This window comes from Thamnophis sirtalis, unplaced genomic scaffold (genome assembly GCF_051295495.1).
Source record: "Thamnophis sirtalis isolate CommonGarterSnake01/CBP01778 unplaced genomic scaffold, rThaSir2_p1.2 scaffold_10, whole genome shotgun sequence".
In the NCBI taxonomy this organism is placed as follows: domain Eukaryota; kingdom Metazoa; phylum Chordata; class Lepidosauria; order Squamata; family Natricidae; genus Thamnophis; species Thamnophis sirtalis.
This window is the reverse complement of record NW_028261390.1, coordinates 9,912,189-9,928,971: the sequence shown is the minus strand read 5'-3', so window position 1 is coordinate 9,928,971 and position 16,783 is coordinate 9,912,189. Positions and strand designations below refer to the sequence as shown.

The window sequence follows — 16,783 nt, the reverse complement described above, 5'->3', positions numbered from 1 at the left end:
CAGCACGCGCATGTGCACCAGCCAACTGGTTTTTGTGCGCACATGCACGCCAGAAGACTAGGTGGACAGCGCATGTGCACATTGCTTCCGTTTCGGCCGAAAAGGTTCACCAACACTGATCTAGAAGAATGGAAGATTTGGGAAATCTACTTTGGGATTGTTGCATTTTGTCGCTTTTCTCAAAATGGTAGCCTACACTTTATTTAAATAAATTCACTTTATTTATGTTTTAATTGAAGGAGATAAATGATAATGCAATCATGTTGTTAAATAGATTAATAACAATACAATGAAAGACTGACATATATATGAATTGAATAATTTAGAATATTTTGTTTTAAAATGAAGGATAAGGATAATAATGAATCTATGTACATTTGATAGATGATTGGTGATGTTATGCATAACTCTAAGCAGTGATGTATATTATGAAGATATCTTGTTGTTGATAAATAGTTTAATAAGGAAGTAATGAAAGATTGGTATATGTATGAAGTGAGTATTTAGAATACTTCGTTTAAAAATGAAGGAATAACATTTTTGCTTGAATGTATGATGTACAAGGACAATGAACATAAGCATACTTGATGGATGATTGGCGGGATTATGCATAATTGAAAGTAGTGATGTATAAACATAAACAGTTGGTAAATTCTTTTGCACTGTAAAAATAATCAGAATGAGATAAGTGATTACGTAAAGGTATATTGTTATTAAATAGACAAGGATGCAAGGGAATTAGGTTCTCCGAAAAGAAAGAAATATTAACCGTAATTGAATATATGATGTACAATGAAAGTGAGGTACTTAGTTATATTAGACGGAAATTTTGTGATTGTATACGGAATTGAAAATATGGATGCACAAACGACATGCTGTGTATGTAATGGATGAGAATTTTTTATGTTGTCTTTTATGTTTAAAAATTAAAAAAAATTAAAAAATGGTAGCCTACACTTAGACGTATTTCTATGTCTCCTGGAGATAGTACACTTGAGTGTAAATGCAGACCTTGGACATAAGTGCTCAGCAGTCTTGATTTGTTGCAGTTACTATATTAATGGACGAATTGCTACAAGGGAGGATTTCCTGAATCCAGATATACTGGATAGCTTCAAGACCAACGCAGAGGAAGTGCTTCAGGTAAGCAGTTTGGCAAACAAATTGCAAGGTGGTGTGTAAGAATATATCCCAATCAGAGAAGCATTTTAGGGGGGGAAATGGATAAATTAATTATCTATAAATAATAAATTATCCTGATGCCCTCTGGATATATAGGCAGCCCTTGACTTAAAACTATTTATTTAGTGACTATTCCCAAGTTATTATGGCACTGAAAAAAAGTGACTCACGGCCATTTTTCACACTTACAACCATTATATGAACCAGGGTGGCGCAGTGGTGAGAGTGCAGTACTGCAGGCTGCTTCTGCTGACTGCCAGCTGCCTGCAATTTGGCAGTTCAAATCCCACCAGGCTCAAGGTTGACTCAGCCTTCCTTCCTTCCGAGGTGGGTAAAATGAGGACCCAGATTGTTGGGGGGCAATAGGCTGACTCTGTAAACCGCTTAGACTCTAGAGAGAGCTGTAAAGCACTGTGAAGCACTGTATATAGTTCTAAGTGCAATTGCTATTACTACAGCATTCTCATGATGTTGTGACCAAAATTCAGACACCTGACTCATGACATTTGCAGTATCCTGGGGTCACGTGATCCACATTTGTGTCCTTCTGATAAACACAGTCAATGGGGAAGCCACGTAACAACCATATTACCAGCTTAACAACTGCAGTGATTCACTTAACAAATGTGGCAAGACCATAAAATGGGGGGAAATTTACTTAACTAATATCTTGCTTAAGCAATGGAAATTTTGGGCTCAATTCTGGTCATAAGTCGGGGACTGCCTATGGCTTACAACTTCCAAGAGCACAACTGAATAAAAATTCTTGAAGCTGTAGCTCTTGTAGTTCTGAAAATTACAAAGGTTGAGGGAGACTTCACTGTAATATCTTAAGAGAATTGCACCAGACAAACACGATACCGGCATGCCACCAGCTCACAATACAGGTAGTCCTCAACTTACGGCAGTTTGTTCAGTGACCATTCAAAGTTACAACAGCACTGAAAAATGTGACATGACGATTTTTCATAGTTACCACCTTTACGGCATCTCCCTGATCATGTGATCAAAATTCAGGTTTTTTGGGAACTGGCTCATACTTAAGACTGTTGCTGTATCCTGGGATCCTATGATCCCGTTTTGGGACACCTTCTAACGAGCAAAATCAGTTGGGGGAGCCAGATTCACTTAACTGCAGTGATTCACTTAACAACCATGGCAAGAAAAGTTGCAAAATGGGGCAAAACTCACTTAAAAGTTGCAAAATGGGGCAAAACTCTTGCTTAACAATGGACATTTGGGGCTCAATTGTCATAAGTCGACTACCTTTATATGAAATGGTTGTGGAAGTATCAACAATTTTTGTGTATCCCGCCTGCTTTGTCTAACAAAACCCCTGAAACTTAGTTCACGCAAGTGGTGGGATTCAGCCAGTTTGCACCTATTTGGGAGAACTGGTTGTTAACTTTCTAAGCAGTTCAGAAAACCGGTTGTTGGAAGAAATCTTTTGTTTTTTCCCACTTTACAGGGCTAATCCTGTAAAGAAGGCAGGAAGGAAACATTCTGGTGTTGTTTCTAGCCTAATATTTATTGCCCTGCTTATAGAAACTGCCTCTCCGGTTAATCCTTGTTAATTTGTAACAGCTAAGGCGAAGCGTCCATCATATGAGTGACATTGAGTTGGCCACACCCACTGAGTCACATGACTACCAAGCCCCACCCACGCAGCTGGTCATTAGAGCAGAGAACTGGTTGTTAAATTATTTGAATCTCACCACTGGTTCACGCATTCCTTTCTACATCTGTACTTCTTTTTTTCCCCAAAATATCCTTTAGATTGTGAACAGCACAGTACCCGAGAAGAGAGTGTGGCTAGGAGAAACAAGTTCAGCTTTTGGAGGCGGAACTCCTAATTTGTCTAATGCGTACATTGCTGGTTTTATGTAAGTATTATATTACTGGCTTAAAAGAACCGTCTCTTGTGGCATAGCAGGATCTCACCTAGAAAAATTATGTTAGCCAATATATGGTAGCAGCAAGTTTTCATTGACCAGACAGAAAAATATTTTTATGGACTCTGAGGAGCATCAACATCTAATCATCTGATAGTTTTTTATAAATATAGAGGGCATCTATACATATTATGAGACACCGTGGCTCAGTGGCTAAGACGCTGAGCTTGTCGATCAGAAAGGGCGGCAGTTTGACGGTTCGAATCCTTTGCACTGCATAACGGAATGAGCCTCTGTTACTTGTCCCAGCTTCTGCCAACCTAAGCAGTTTGAAAGCAGGTAAAAATGTAAGTAGAAAAACAGGAGCCACCTTTGGTGGGAAGGTAACAGCGTTCCGTACACCTTCGGCATTGAGTCATGCTGGCCACTTGACCACAAAGACTTCTTCAGACAGCGCTGGCTCTTCGGCTTTGTAACGGAGATGAGCACCACCCCTTAGAGTCGGGAATGACTAGCACATATGTGTGAGGGGAATCTTTACCTTTACCTATTAATCTGAAGTCTTGGTGTGTTGGTGTACAGTTATACAGCCTTTCAAGTTACACAGGACATTGCTTCTGATTGCCATATATTTAAAGAGTTGTATTGTTTATTTGTATGCCGCCCTTTTCCCTGGGGGGGACTCAGGGCGGCTCACAATCCAAAGGAAGGGGGGGGGGGAAACAGACTTTTACATATAAGACAGTACATGATTAAAACGCAACATTCATACCATTCGGGCGGGTTACAATCTTTAGCCCCAGGCCTGACGGGATAGCCAGATTCTAAGGGCTGTGCGGAAGGTCTGGAGGGTGGTGAGGGTACGAAGCTCCACGGGGAGATCGTTCCATTGGGTCGGGGCTACCACCAAGAAGGCTCTCCTCCGCGTAGTTGCCAGTCGACATTGACCAGCAGATGGGACTCGGAGGAGGCCTAAACGATGAGATCTAATGGGTCGTGTGGAGGTGATCGGCAGTAGGCGGTCTCTCAAGTACCCAGATCCACTACCATGAAGGGCTTTATAGGTGGCAAGTAGCACCTTGAAGCGTATCCGGAGATCGACAGGTAGCCAGCGCAGCTCGCGGAGGATAGGAAAACTCTGGGTAGTTCTGGGAAACTCTGTACAGTTAGGAAGAAGGGGGTTGCTGATCACTCCACAAAGGTCAAACCCTTAAACTGGAAATCAAATTCTTGAAGAACGTTGTAATGTTGTTCTGCTTCTCTCAATAGCTGCCAGATCTAGGCTGGGGAAAAAAAAGCATAACCACGGAAGGGCAGGGAGTATAATTTTCTGTCTCTGTTTGCTGCCTTTCATTTGATTGTCCAGAGTTTTGCAAGCCCAAACATTATTACTAACATCTCTCAGATACTATTACAATATGGTCAGTTATGATTAAACAATATCCAGAACAAACTCTTTATTCTGGTAAATGATTCAAGAATATCAGTTTAACTATCTTGTTCTAGTTTTATGGAAACTATTTCTCTAAAATGTCTCCCTGCCAGAAGTGGGTTGCTCCCAGTTTGGCCTAGTTTGGTCGAACTAGTAGTGGAATTCAGGCCTGGGTTGCAGAACCGGCAGCGACCCAGACAGGCCACGCCCTTCAACCAGTTCCCTGGCCGCCGCTGGGCTGCCACCATTTTGGTTTTTATTGACTGCCTGTGCATAGTTCACTGTAAATTGTTCTGTGCATTTTCGCGAAAAATGGTCCGTTTTTGGGAGGCTTGCAGAGTGCAAAAACTTTTTTAAAAAATTTGCCTCTTCAAAACCTTGCTGCGTCTTATACTCCAGTGCGTCTTATACTTCAAAAAATATAGTATGTAGCAGGGGTGGGTTGCTGCTGGATTTACTACCAGTTTGCGACCAGCGTGCGTGCCAGATGCCTTTTGCTTTTGAATGAAGGTGGGTTTGTCAATGCCAATGGTACTCAAGTGGTGCTTTAGTTGTTTTGGGATTGCATGTAAGGCACCAATTGGCACTACCTTGGATTCGTGATTATTATTATTATACAATTGTATCACAGTGGCCAGTTGTTTCGCCGGATTTGGCATTGGTTACTAGTCGGGCCCCACCCAGGGGCCTAGGACGTCGTAATGTATTTTCGTAATATGCGTGCAGATCCAAGCAGTGCGGCTTTTTGCATTTGACTGATGGTGATTTTGTCAATTTTTAACTGTTTCAAATGTAATTCCAGTGCTTTTGGAATAGCACCCAGTGTGCCAATTACCACTGGAATTATCACTGCTGGTTTGTGCCATAGTTGTTGAATTTCGATTTTTAAGTCCTGGTATTTTGCGATTTTTTCATGTTCCTTCTCGGCGACCCTGCTATCACCTGGTATTGCGATGTCTATGATTGTGACCTTATTTTTCTCAATCAGTGTGATGTCTGGTGTATTATGCGCCAGTATTTTGACTGTGTTTGTCAATGATTGGATTTCTATTTCTGATTTTCCATAGAGTTTCAAATCATCCATATATAGTAAATGCGAAATTTTTTCAGCTTCTTTGGCTGTTTGGTAGACTAATTTCATTTTTTTAAAGATTACTGATAATGGGATCATTGCGATGATGAAGAGAAGAGGTGAAAGTGAATCACCCTAGAAAATTCCTCGCTTGATATTAACCATTCCGTAGATCTCATTCCCTATTGCCAACTCAGTTCTCCATTGTTTCACTGCCTTTTCAGTAAAGGATGTAATATTTTTGCTAATGCCAGTTGTTTCTAAGCATTTTATGATCCAACTATGTGGCAGTGAGTCAAATGCCTTTTTGTAATCAATCCAGACCATATTCAAGTTCATTTTTCTGTTCTTACAATTTTCTAATATCATTTTATCAATTAGGAGCTGATCTTTTGTGCCCCTGCTCCTTCTTTTGTTGCCTTTTTGCTCTACTGGCAAGATGTTGTTTGTTTCCAAATAATCCATCATATTATTATTATTGTTATTGTTATTATTATTATTATCTTGGCAGGTGGCTGGACAAGCTCGGACTGTCAGCCCAGCTGGGCATTGATTTAGTCATGAGGCAGGTCTTGTATGGAGCAGGAAACTACCAACTGGTGGATGCCAATTTTGAACCTTTGCCAGTATGTATACAACTCAGTGGTGAAATTCAATATTTTTTTTTTTACTACTGGTTCTGTGGACTTGGTGGTGGGATCCTGTGACTGAGTGGGCATTGCCAAGGTTGGGGACCCCTGATCCTAGAACACATATCTAGAGAGTCTGAAGTTGAGGGACATCTGCATAGACAGTCCTGAATATTTACAACAGTTTCCTACTAAATCTCATATGATTGTATGGAAACACAGGACTGGGGGAAAGAATGAATTTATGGTGTGGCAGGCACTAGCCACTAGGTATTTATGGCATTTCCTCCAACTTGTAGAAAACTGGAATCACGTTTTCCTTTTCAGTGGTTGGGCATTGACTGGGTTGGTGTGATTTTTCCAGGGTTAAAGGACTTTTTCCTTGCCAAACTTTTCTTGTCTGGTCAGCTAGAAGCAGGGACAATGTGCCATGTGGTGTAAACCTTCTGCAGAGCTGCTGTGAACAGCCAGAGCTCTCGTTTGCATGGTGATGAACCTCTTTATGTTGGACGTGAGAGAATAAATCTGGGCTCTAAACTATCCTCTTTTATTCCTTTGTAACTTCCGTAGCGCTCAAGTTAGTCTTTTAAGACAATGGTTCCTTGGATAATGCCTCATCTTTCTTTAACTTGTTATTTTATCAGAGGTCCTGTATCAGTGAGGGCTAACCTTTGTGTCATCGCGTGCCGAAAGCATGTGCGCCCCCCCGCACCCATACTGCAATGCGCATGTGACACCCTCCGTGCACCATGGCGTGTGGCCCCCCTGCACTTCCCCGCACATGTGTGTGTGACCTCCCTCCCCCGTGTCCCATTTTTTTGCCTAGTAGACCTCCCTGCAGCCTCCTGAGACCAAAAACGGGCTGTGGTGGTGGTGGGATTGCATCTCCTATATGCGCCTCACCTCTTGAGCATGCGCAGCAGAGACCAGAAAATCAGCTGGCCAGCAGGAGGTGTGCACTCATGTGCAATAGTGTTAAGCTGGGGCGATGCCTTGCATGCGCACAGAGAGGGCTCTGGGTGCCACCTGTGGCATGCGTGCCATAGGTTTGCCATCAATGCTCATCGGTCTTATATCAATGCTGTCTTTTTTTTAAAAAAAACACCTTGTAGGACTATTGGCTGTCCCTGTTGTACAAGAAATTGGTTGGTTCCAGAGTCCTGCGCGTCGCCATAACTGGCTTAGATCCAAAGAAGCTCCGCGTGTACCTTCACTGTACAAATACACACCAGTAAGTATTCAGTGCCACAGTTAGTCTGCTTTGAAGGCCTCTAAAGTCACAACTGTCCCACACTGCGGTTTTACTCAAGGTAGGAAATGTCCAGGTTTAGTTACTACAGTCTGGGCCCTAGCTTGCAGTCCCCACTGAGGGTATCAACCCCACGACACCCTAGGATATGTTTGAATGAGATGAGGGTAAAGAGGGATCCCAAATGAAAGTGCCCCACTGAAGAACGAGGAGGAAAACTTCTGACTGTGCAGATTGTTAGGTAAGCTCCCCGTTGGGAGAGCGAGTACATTCAGAGAAGCGTTGTGAGAGTTGTGTTGGAGAACACACAAACCAGCATACAGAGACACTGCAGTTTAAATAGGCTTTTACTTTCGTGGAAATAGAGGCATCAGAGTCCATCAAACAGTCCAAGTCATACACGGATAAGACAGTCAGTCATCAACGTCTTTCAGTTAAGGGATAATCCAAGTAACATCGTCCATAATCATACAATCAGTTCGGCACTCAAAGTTTGCTAACAGTTGCAAAACTTACAATAGCTCACGGCACTCAGATCAGATCAGCATCTAACGAATAGCTAACAGTCGTTCTGGCTCCCTCTTATGGCCGATTGAGGAAAACAGCAACCAATCACATTTTACAGTATGCTTTAAAGAAACAGGTACAGCATTGTTACATGATTTATATATTGCCAACCCAACCATTAGATTATATTCCTAACATTGCTGGTCAGAGGCCCGAACCATTTTGTTCGTTCTGCACAAAGAAATGGTCAGTGATGAAACGCCAATTGCTTTGTGTGGGTGCATAAAGCACGTTTCACATTGTTTTCCTCCCGAGTTCCCGCGAATGAAAGCTGAGCAACTCTGCTCAGTGGTCAGAGATTGGCTAGATCCCAACTGTTCTGACCCAGTTCCCAAAACACAACAACCCCTGTGACATGAACTCAAAAGATTCCTTTATTAGGAATGCCGGCAGCCCCGGCAAAAGGTTTCTCTCTCAGGCTAACAAGTCCGACCGGCAGGAAGATGAATCGTCGTCTGCCACACCTATTCATCTCAGCCCCCTGCCTTTTATCCGCAGAGCTTCGCTAGCAGCGGTGGCTCTTCCTTCCCAAGGATCAGCCCATAGATTTCCACTGTTCTCCTCTCCTCTGCCTTCTATGGATCCACGTATCAGGCACTGGGCCCAGCTGTTGCTCCTCTTCCTCATCAGCCACCTCCAGACCTGGGGGTTGTCCATTCTCCATCTGAGGGTTGACGGACAGCCCAGGCCTCTATCTCTCTCACTCTCTGCCATACTCACTTCTCCCTCAGAGCTCTCAGGTTGCCTCGATGCTACCCTTTCTCCCACCCCTCCTCCTCCTTCTCTGACTTGACTGCTGGAGGCCGCAACACCAACCTTGTTGCTTCCTAGTGGCACATAATCCACTCCGCCCATCTGTGCAAAGTTAAGGACATGTCGACTTCAATTCCCAGAACACCACTGGGAATTCTGCAGAGTGCATCTTGGTCCGGGGAATGTTGGGAATTGTGGTCCAAACATCTTTAAAATGTCTGAGGTTGAGAAGCACAGCTGTATTGTAACATGCTTGCACAATGTGACTCCTATTAACCTGTTGGCTTTGTCATTCCAGCCCAAAGTACAGAGAAGGTGACATCACTTTATTTGCCTTAAATCTCTACAACAGCACCAAGCGCCTCTACATACCAACTTACTTTTCCAAGAAGCAAATAGATGAGTATCTTTTACTACCTTACGGAGAAGATAATTTACTTTCCCGGTGAGTAGCACATCTTACCATCTCGTTCTAAATAGTGGAGAATTCATTGGGTTTAAAAAAATGAACAAAGTGTATCTAAAAAAATCCTCCTGATTATTAGGGGGGAAATGTTATGATACGGGATATAGCCAAATAAAGGAGGGATAGGTATAACAACGTATATAGAGAGATATGGGTCTAATATAAGGAAACTGGATGTAAATCTTAAACTGATTTGGAAAGGATTAGAAAACTTTGTTATTAAATATTATGGATGTTTAGTTGGAACAGGACATAAGGATTCAGTGTTATTGGAGGATTTTAGAAATATTAAATGAAATGCCAGTATGTGGTTATGTATTAAATTTCTGTATATTTTATGATGAAGGGCGTTTAAATAATTATAGTCAAACATAAATGGAGGTATAAGGGTAACATGTATAAATATTTGAGTTAAAATACTTGAGTTAATATGAATTATGCTTGAAGACTATGGAAGAGATTCACGAAAACCTTTTGTAACCAACTGATACACTTTCTACAGTATGTAAAGAAAGAAGATTTTATGTGTTGTGTTTGTTTTGAAAATAAAAAATAAATAAATTCAAAAAAATAAAAATAAATAAATCCTCCATGAAGTCTATGCTTATCAAGGCTTGAAAATAAGTAACTCTGCAATTCTGCAGATAATTCTAAAAAATTCAAAGGGATTCATTCCTAGCAAGTTGTATCTACAGGTAGTCCTCAATGTATGACCATTAATTTAGCAAGTGTTTAAAGTTACGATGACATTGGAAAAAGCAACTTATGACTGTTTTTCACACTTACAACTATTTCAGCTTCCCTATGGTCATGTGATTAAAATTCAGATGCTTGGCAACTGGCATGTACTTGTGACAGTTGTACTGTTCTGGGGTCACGTGACCCCCATTTGTAACCTTCACAGCTAACATCCAAGGAGCAAAGTCAATGAGAGAAGTCAGATTTGCTTAACAACCACGGTTCACTTAACAGCTGCAGTGAACTGCTTATCAAGTTGTAAAATGAGGCAAAACCTACTGAACATTTTGGGCTTAATTGTGGTCGTAGGTCGAGGACTACCAGTACAGTATTTTTCTGAAAGAGAGATTAGTTTATTCCCCAAACAATTTAAAATGTGATTGTGTTCTGACCCTCCTCTTCATACACCAAAGCACGCCGAGACAAAGATACTTCAAGGATTTATTAACACACAGACTAGACCTTGGCAGCAATCCAGCACAGACTAGACCTTGGCAGCAATCCAGCACAGACTAACCTTGGCAGCAATCCAGACTGCCAAGATAGCCACGAAAGCTTCTCCAGCTCTAGTAAATACGTTGATTCCTGTGACGAGCTTGTGGAAAGCCATTCCTTTTATAGTCTTGAGAGGAGCCTAATTACCACCAGCTGAGTTCAATTATCTCCTGTAACAGCGTAACTGTTCTTTACGCCTATTAGCCCTCCGTTCCCGGGCATCCAGGACCAACTCCCTTGTCTCCTCCCCACTTCTCCAATGCATGACGTCAGGATCACACTCCCTTGTCTCTCCCCACTGCTCCAAGGCTTGACTTCGGGACTACACTCCCTTTGGCTCTCACCGCTGCTCCAGGCCTCAAGCGCCTCCTGGTGGCCAAACAGCCTCTTTGCGCCTGCTCGGAGTCGGAACCCTGTCCAGGGTCCTCCACATCTTCCAGAGCCGACTCATAGGGCCCCTTGCTGTCGAAGTCTGGTGGCAGCTCCAACGGCTCCTGCTGGGCCACAACAGATTGCCAACTTTGTTTCATTAAGCAATCAGTAGTCCCCCCCCCCCCTTTTTTTTGGCATTGTTCATCTTAAATTTTAGGTTTTTTTTTTCTTTTTATGTTAAAGACAAGCCCCTACTGGCAGAAAATAATTCAGAAAGAAGGATTCACAACAATCTTATTAATTAGAATCCCACTGTCTAGAAGATTAGAAGATTGGACACTGAATAAACCCAAACATGAACACTTATTATTAAGAAATGATGTCTGTGAGCAATATGGATCTCGTTTTTCTCACAATGAGAAACCGAAGGGCGAGACGTCCTTTTTTCAAACAAGATATTGAAATATCTCCTTGTTAGTGGGTAGTTAATAAAATTTGGACATGCTTCTACTTCCTTCCCAGCCCTACAGATCTCTTTTGTAGCAAACACAGTGGAGTTGTAGATTTTCTGAGTAAAAGTCCAGATCTGTGATGGTGAACCTGTGGCATTTGTGCCACAGGTGCCCACTCTGCGGGCACACGAGCCATCGCGCAACTCAGCTCCACCGCACATGCACGCACGCCTCCGCTAGCCAGCTGATTTTCGGATCTCTGCTGTGCATGCAGGAGACGAACACACGTGCACGGTGGGCGTGGGGGGTGCAGCGCCCTCCCCCCCTCCGTGGCTCATTTCTGGTCCCAGGAGGCTTCGGGGAGGCCAGGCACATGCGTGGTGGGAGTCGTGCACATGTGTGAGGGGAACTATGGGGGCCATACGCAGGGGGAGGGATGCATTGCACCATGTGGTTTTGAGGAGAAAAAGCATAGCCATTTACTCGAAGTTGACAATTTTAAGATGTGTGGACTTCAACTCCCAGAATTCCCATGCTGGCTTGGGAATTCTGGGAGTTGGAAGTCCATACATCTTACAGTTGTACGGACGTCAACCAAAATTGTTTCCACGGCTTATAGGTTTTTTTCCAGTGTTTAAATGTGAATTTATAATATGACTCTTTCCTCTTTGCAGATCTGTGCAGCTGAATGGTGGCCTCCTAAAAATGCCCAATGATGAGACGCTACCAGTTTTACAGGAAAATCCTCTTATTCCTGGGCACAGCCTTGATCTCCCAGGTTTCTCATACGGGTTTTATGTAATAAGAAATGCCAAAGTGTTGGCTTGCATTTAATAAGTTCATACGCATTTTCCAAACCCAGAAGACAAAAAGATTTTATTGAGATTGACTACTTCAGCTCAAGAGGAAGAGAAAACCTTTAAATAACATTTATATTTTTGCTCCAAGCACATGCTCCGTTGTTCCCTTTTTACAAGTTAGTAAAGCTTTTTCATTTAAGAAAAATCCATACCAAAAAAATAATAATAATCATAAAACATTTTGTAAAAACGAAAAGTCTATATTTTCTTATGGGCAATTTCGCCTCATTTCTCCTTTTTTAAAGTCGAGAAACTGCACGACAACATTTGGGAAACTCCTGCAAGTCTTCCAATTTGCAAATTATAAATTAGGTTGGTTTGGATTTGTCCTCATCTTTATTCCAGGTAAAATAAAACGTGTCACAGACTCTCCCCCCAAAATATTTTAGTGGCGGAATGCAAGAGGAAATAAAATACAAATCATTTACTTCATGCTCTGACTGCCATTCACGCTTATCTTTGAATTCTAAGCGAGGGTAGAAAGCACTTTATTTCCTCGGATGCTTTCTGGGGAACAAAGACTCTGGTATCAAACAAGGAAACAAGGAAATGGATGGCAAAGGTGTAGATTATAGAACTGCTGGGAATGAATAATAGAACAGGCCACTCAATGTTTAGGAAAGTCAACTGAAGATTATCAGAAAGCATGAGCCACCGTGTTCCAGACAGAATCAAAGTCAGGGGCAGGATTCAGCCGGTTCGGATCAGTTTTGGGCGAATCGGATGTTAATTTTAATCTGGTTTGCCAAACCGGTTGTTACAAGGACTAGCTGGCCCCTTCTGTCCCTCCTCACCCCTCCCAGGAGTCTCCACGCGGCCAGTTTTGGATGCCAGGTAAATGCAGGGAGGCTCTGGGAGGGCGAAAAACGGGCTGGAAGTCTGGAAACAGCCGTTTCCAGCCTCCGGAGGCCAGGAGATGCTGCTTTGACCCTCCCAGAGCTCAAGGAAAATCTGCCGTGGTGCAGGAAGCTGGCTAGGCCACGCCCCCATGGCCACGCCCCCCAGCAACCAGGCAGAGAACCGGTTGCTAAATTTTTTCAATCTTGCCCCTGATCAAAGTCAATTACTATATTATATACAATATAGATCTGTGATCGATCAAGCTCTTGTTTTTGAATTGGTTGGCAATCAGGTTCTAATCTCAGGTCCTCGGATTTAAAGGCACGGAAGCCAAGAAAAGTTAAATTTTCTCAGGGTGGATTCTTTCAGCCACGGGTGCTTTTCGTTGATGGAAACACAAAAGCCTTCCAGTATGGCACATTTCCCTTGTCCCCATGCTAACTGTGCAAGCCAGACGTTGCCTTTGTGGATCGGAATATGGGGTCTTGCACTCCCAACGGTTCTGGATTCCGTCTCTGGCCTCTGGGTAGTGCTGAGAAAAATGTTTCTTTTTGCAACTCTGGACACGTTCTGGCTGCTAATTGAGGCAAGCAGTGCTGAGCAAGATGGACTAGACTAAAGGGCCCATCTGGCCCTCTCGAGCGTTTCTAGACGTTGGTGTGTGTATATATTTTCATTTGGCGTGTGCCTCTATTGTTTTGGATTATTTGTACATTTTGAAATAAAAGTTTTTACATTGATACCATACATGTGGGTTTCTTAGTTATTTACTCTGCTGTAACAAAGCTTAAAGATAGAAGAGGGAAGACGAGACTACAGAAGGAACAAAAAAAAACCCCTTCTAAGTTCCTTAGTCAACAACCTCTGGTACAAATATAAAATACTCTTTATTTTTAATTGGGAAATAACACTGATTTCCACGTGTTGCCACTGAAATTTTGCTCTTTCATAATAAGCATTATCTAGACCATATGTTGACCAAAGATGTGGAGACTCTAAAAAGTGCAGAGAAGAGCAACAAAGAGAATTAGGGGACTGGAGGCTAAAACATGAGGAACGGTTGCAGGAACTGGGTATGTCTAGTTTAATAAAAAGAAGGACTAGGGGAGACATGATAGCAGTCTTCCAATATCTCAGGGGTTGCCACTAAGAAGAGGGAGTCAAGCTATTCTCCAAAGCACCCGAAGGCAGAAGAAGCAATGGGTGGAAACTAATCAGGGAGAGAAGCAACTTGGAACTAAGGAGAAATTTCCAGACAGTGAGAACAATTAATCAGTGGAACAATTTGCCTCCAGAAGTTTTGAATGCTCCAAACACTGGAAACTTTAAAGAAGAGATTGGATAACCATTTGTGTGTAATGGTATAGGGTTTCCTGCCTAAGCAGGGGGTTGGACTAGAAGACCTCCAAGGTCCTTTCCAACTCTTATTCTATTTCTATTCTATATTCCAAGAATATTTAACATCCTTTGAACATTGGCCCAAAGATATCTCTTTAATTATTCCGGAAGAACATATCGTCAGGATGCAGCTTTCCTCTCCCCACAAAGTTAAATATATAAAATCATGTATTCAATTTTGATACTACCCAACTTCATCTGTTTGCTCATTGTCATTCATGGCTAAACCATACCACATCATTTATAGAGCAAGACCTATGTCACCCAATGCTAGGAATCTGAACAGTCTATAGTGAGAACAATTAAGAACAATTTTCTTGGCACTAATTCACTATAAAGATTAATAAATAGTTTAAGCATTTGCCAATATGTTTAAACATTTAACACTTCATCATTGGTTTCACAACTAATTCATAAATAAATATAACCACAATAACGATATTGTCATAGCTTTTTATATTTTGCTTTATTATTGCTGTTGGCAACTCAATCAACAATATCATTCCAATCAGAAACCAAAATAAATACATAATTTGCCCAGCGTCCTAAAGCACAGGGATTTCGCAGAAGCTTAGTGCAACTTTTCTCAATTCTGGCATTTTTAAGATGAATATACTTCAACTCCCCAAATCCCCCAGCAATCCACCCATCTTAAATGCTTGGTTGTATAAACAGAGGCATAGAATCAAAATCACATGACGTATTAGTAGCCGAGGTGGCGCAGTGGGTAGTGTGCAGTACTGCAGGCCACTTCAGTTGACTGTTCTCTGCAGTTCAGTGGTTCAAATCTCACTGGCTCAGGGTTGACTCAGCCTTCCATCCTTCCAAGGTGGGTAAAATGAGGACCCAGATTGTGGGGGCGATGTGCTGACTCTGTAAACCGTTTAGAGAGGGCTGAAAGCCCTATGAAGCGGTATATAAGTCTAACTGCTAACTGCTATTGCTAGTACCATTTTATAAATCCTTCGTAAGACCGCATCTGAAATACAGCATCCAATTTTGATCACATTACAAAAAAGATGTTGAGACTTTGGAAAAGTGCAAAGAAGAGCAACTACGATGATTAAGTGCTTGGAGACAAAAACATGAACAGTTGCAGGAACTTGGTATGGCTAGAGAATAGGGGTGACATGATAGCAGCCTTCCAGTATTTGAGAGGCTACCACAAAGAAGCGGACATCAATTTATTTTCCAAAGCGTCAGAGGACAGGACAAGAAACAATGGATGGAAACTAATCAAGGAGGGAAGCAACCTGGAATTAAGGAGAAATTTCCTAACAGTGAGGACAATTAACCATTGGGACAGAGGTTGCCTTCCGAAGTTGTGAGTGCTTCATCACTGGAGGTTTTTAAGAAGAGACTGGACAGCCACCTGTCTGAAATGGTATAGAATCTCCTGTTTGAGCAGGGGGCTGGACTAGAAGACCTCCAGGGTCCCCTTCCAGTCCTATTCTGATTGATTAAATAGGCCAAGTCTGTAGGGATTCTCAGTCACCAGGGTCATGGTTGTCCCAAAGGTGCTTTTTCTGGTGGCAATTGGACTTTCTTGGGTTTTTTTCTTTTCTTTTGAAGACGTTTCACTTCTCATCCAAGAAGCTTCTTCAGCTCTGGGGAATGGAATCCTGTCTCCTGAAAAACACTTGTGGTTTCTTCCCCAAACCCCCAGAACTTTAACCTTAGACTGCCTACTGTCAGCCTCACCCCATTCCTAAGAGATCTTTAAGGGGCTGTGCATAAGCGTACCCACGTGCCTACCGTCCCTGTCCTAATATTCCCTTTTATATGCATCCATTTCATGTATTCATAATCATGTCTATATTTATATCTGTTATCCAATTCATGCTTGACAAAATTAAGTAAGTAATTAAGTAAGTTAAGTAAGTAAGTTAAGTAAGTTAAGTAAGTAAGTAAGTAAGTAAGTAAGTAAATAAATAAATAAATAAATGGACCTTTAGAGGTCTTCTAGTCCAACCCCCTGCTTATGCAGGAAACCCCATTCCATTTCAGACAAACGGTTGTCCAACAGCTTCTTAAAAACTTCCAGTGTTGGAGCATTCACAACTTCTGAAGGCAAGCCATTCCACTGATTAATGGTTCAATTCCCCCCGTTTTGCAGAAGAAAGACTTAAACCGGCCCACTCTCCCAATCTCTCCTTTGGGCGCATTCCCTCCACCTCGCTTCTTATCCCGGGTGGGAGCAAGCCTGGAAGCGCCCTCCGGATAACGCTTCTTTACTCCATATCCCCGCCACGCAGCAGAACTCAAAGGCGACGCAGAACCGGAACGCTAGGTAGAACCTTTTCCCCCCCCGTCTCTCTTAGGTCACTCTTCCGATTGGCTCTTGGGGGAGGAAACGCCCCCTCCCGGTGACGTCACGGGGGAGAAT

The 16,783-nt window shown here is 42.4% G+C and overlaps 1 protein-coding gene across 1 annotated transcript in view; it reads left to right on the top strand.

The window, feature by feature from the left end:
• The window catches only part of HPSE (heparanase), a 39,383-nt gene extending 25,637 nt beyond the window's left edge, over positions 1-13,746 (top strand). Inside the window, exons 7-12 of the mRNA XM_087724044.1 lie at positions 1,050-1,143; positions 2,959-3,065; positions 6,090-6,204; positions 7,320-7,438; positions 9,075-9,221; positions 11,974-13,746. Coding sequence (XP_087580170.1) covers positions 1,050-1,143; positions 2,959-3,065; positions 6,090-6,204; positions 7,320-7,438; positions 9,075-9,221; positions 11,974-12,133 — 742 coding nt within the window. The 3' untranslated portion in view covers positions 12,134-13,746. The remainder of the gene's footprint in view (positions 1-1,049; positions 1,144-2,958; positions 3,066-6,089; positions 6,205-7,319; positions 7,439-9,074; positions 9,222-11,973) is intronic.
• Positions 13,747-16,783: the final 3,037 nt, after the last annotated feature.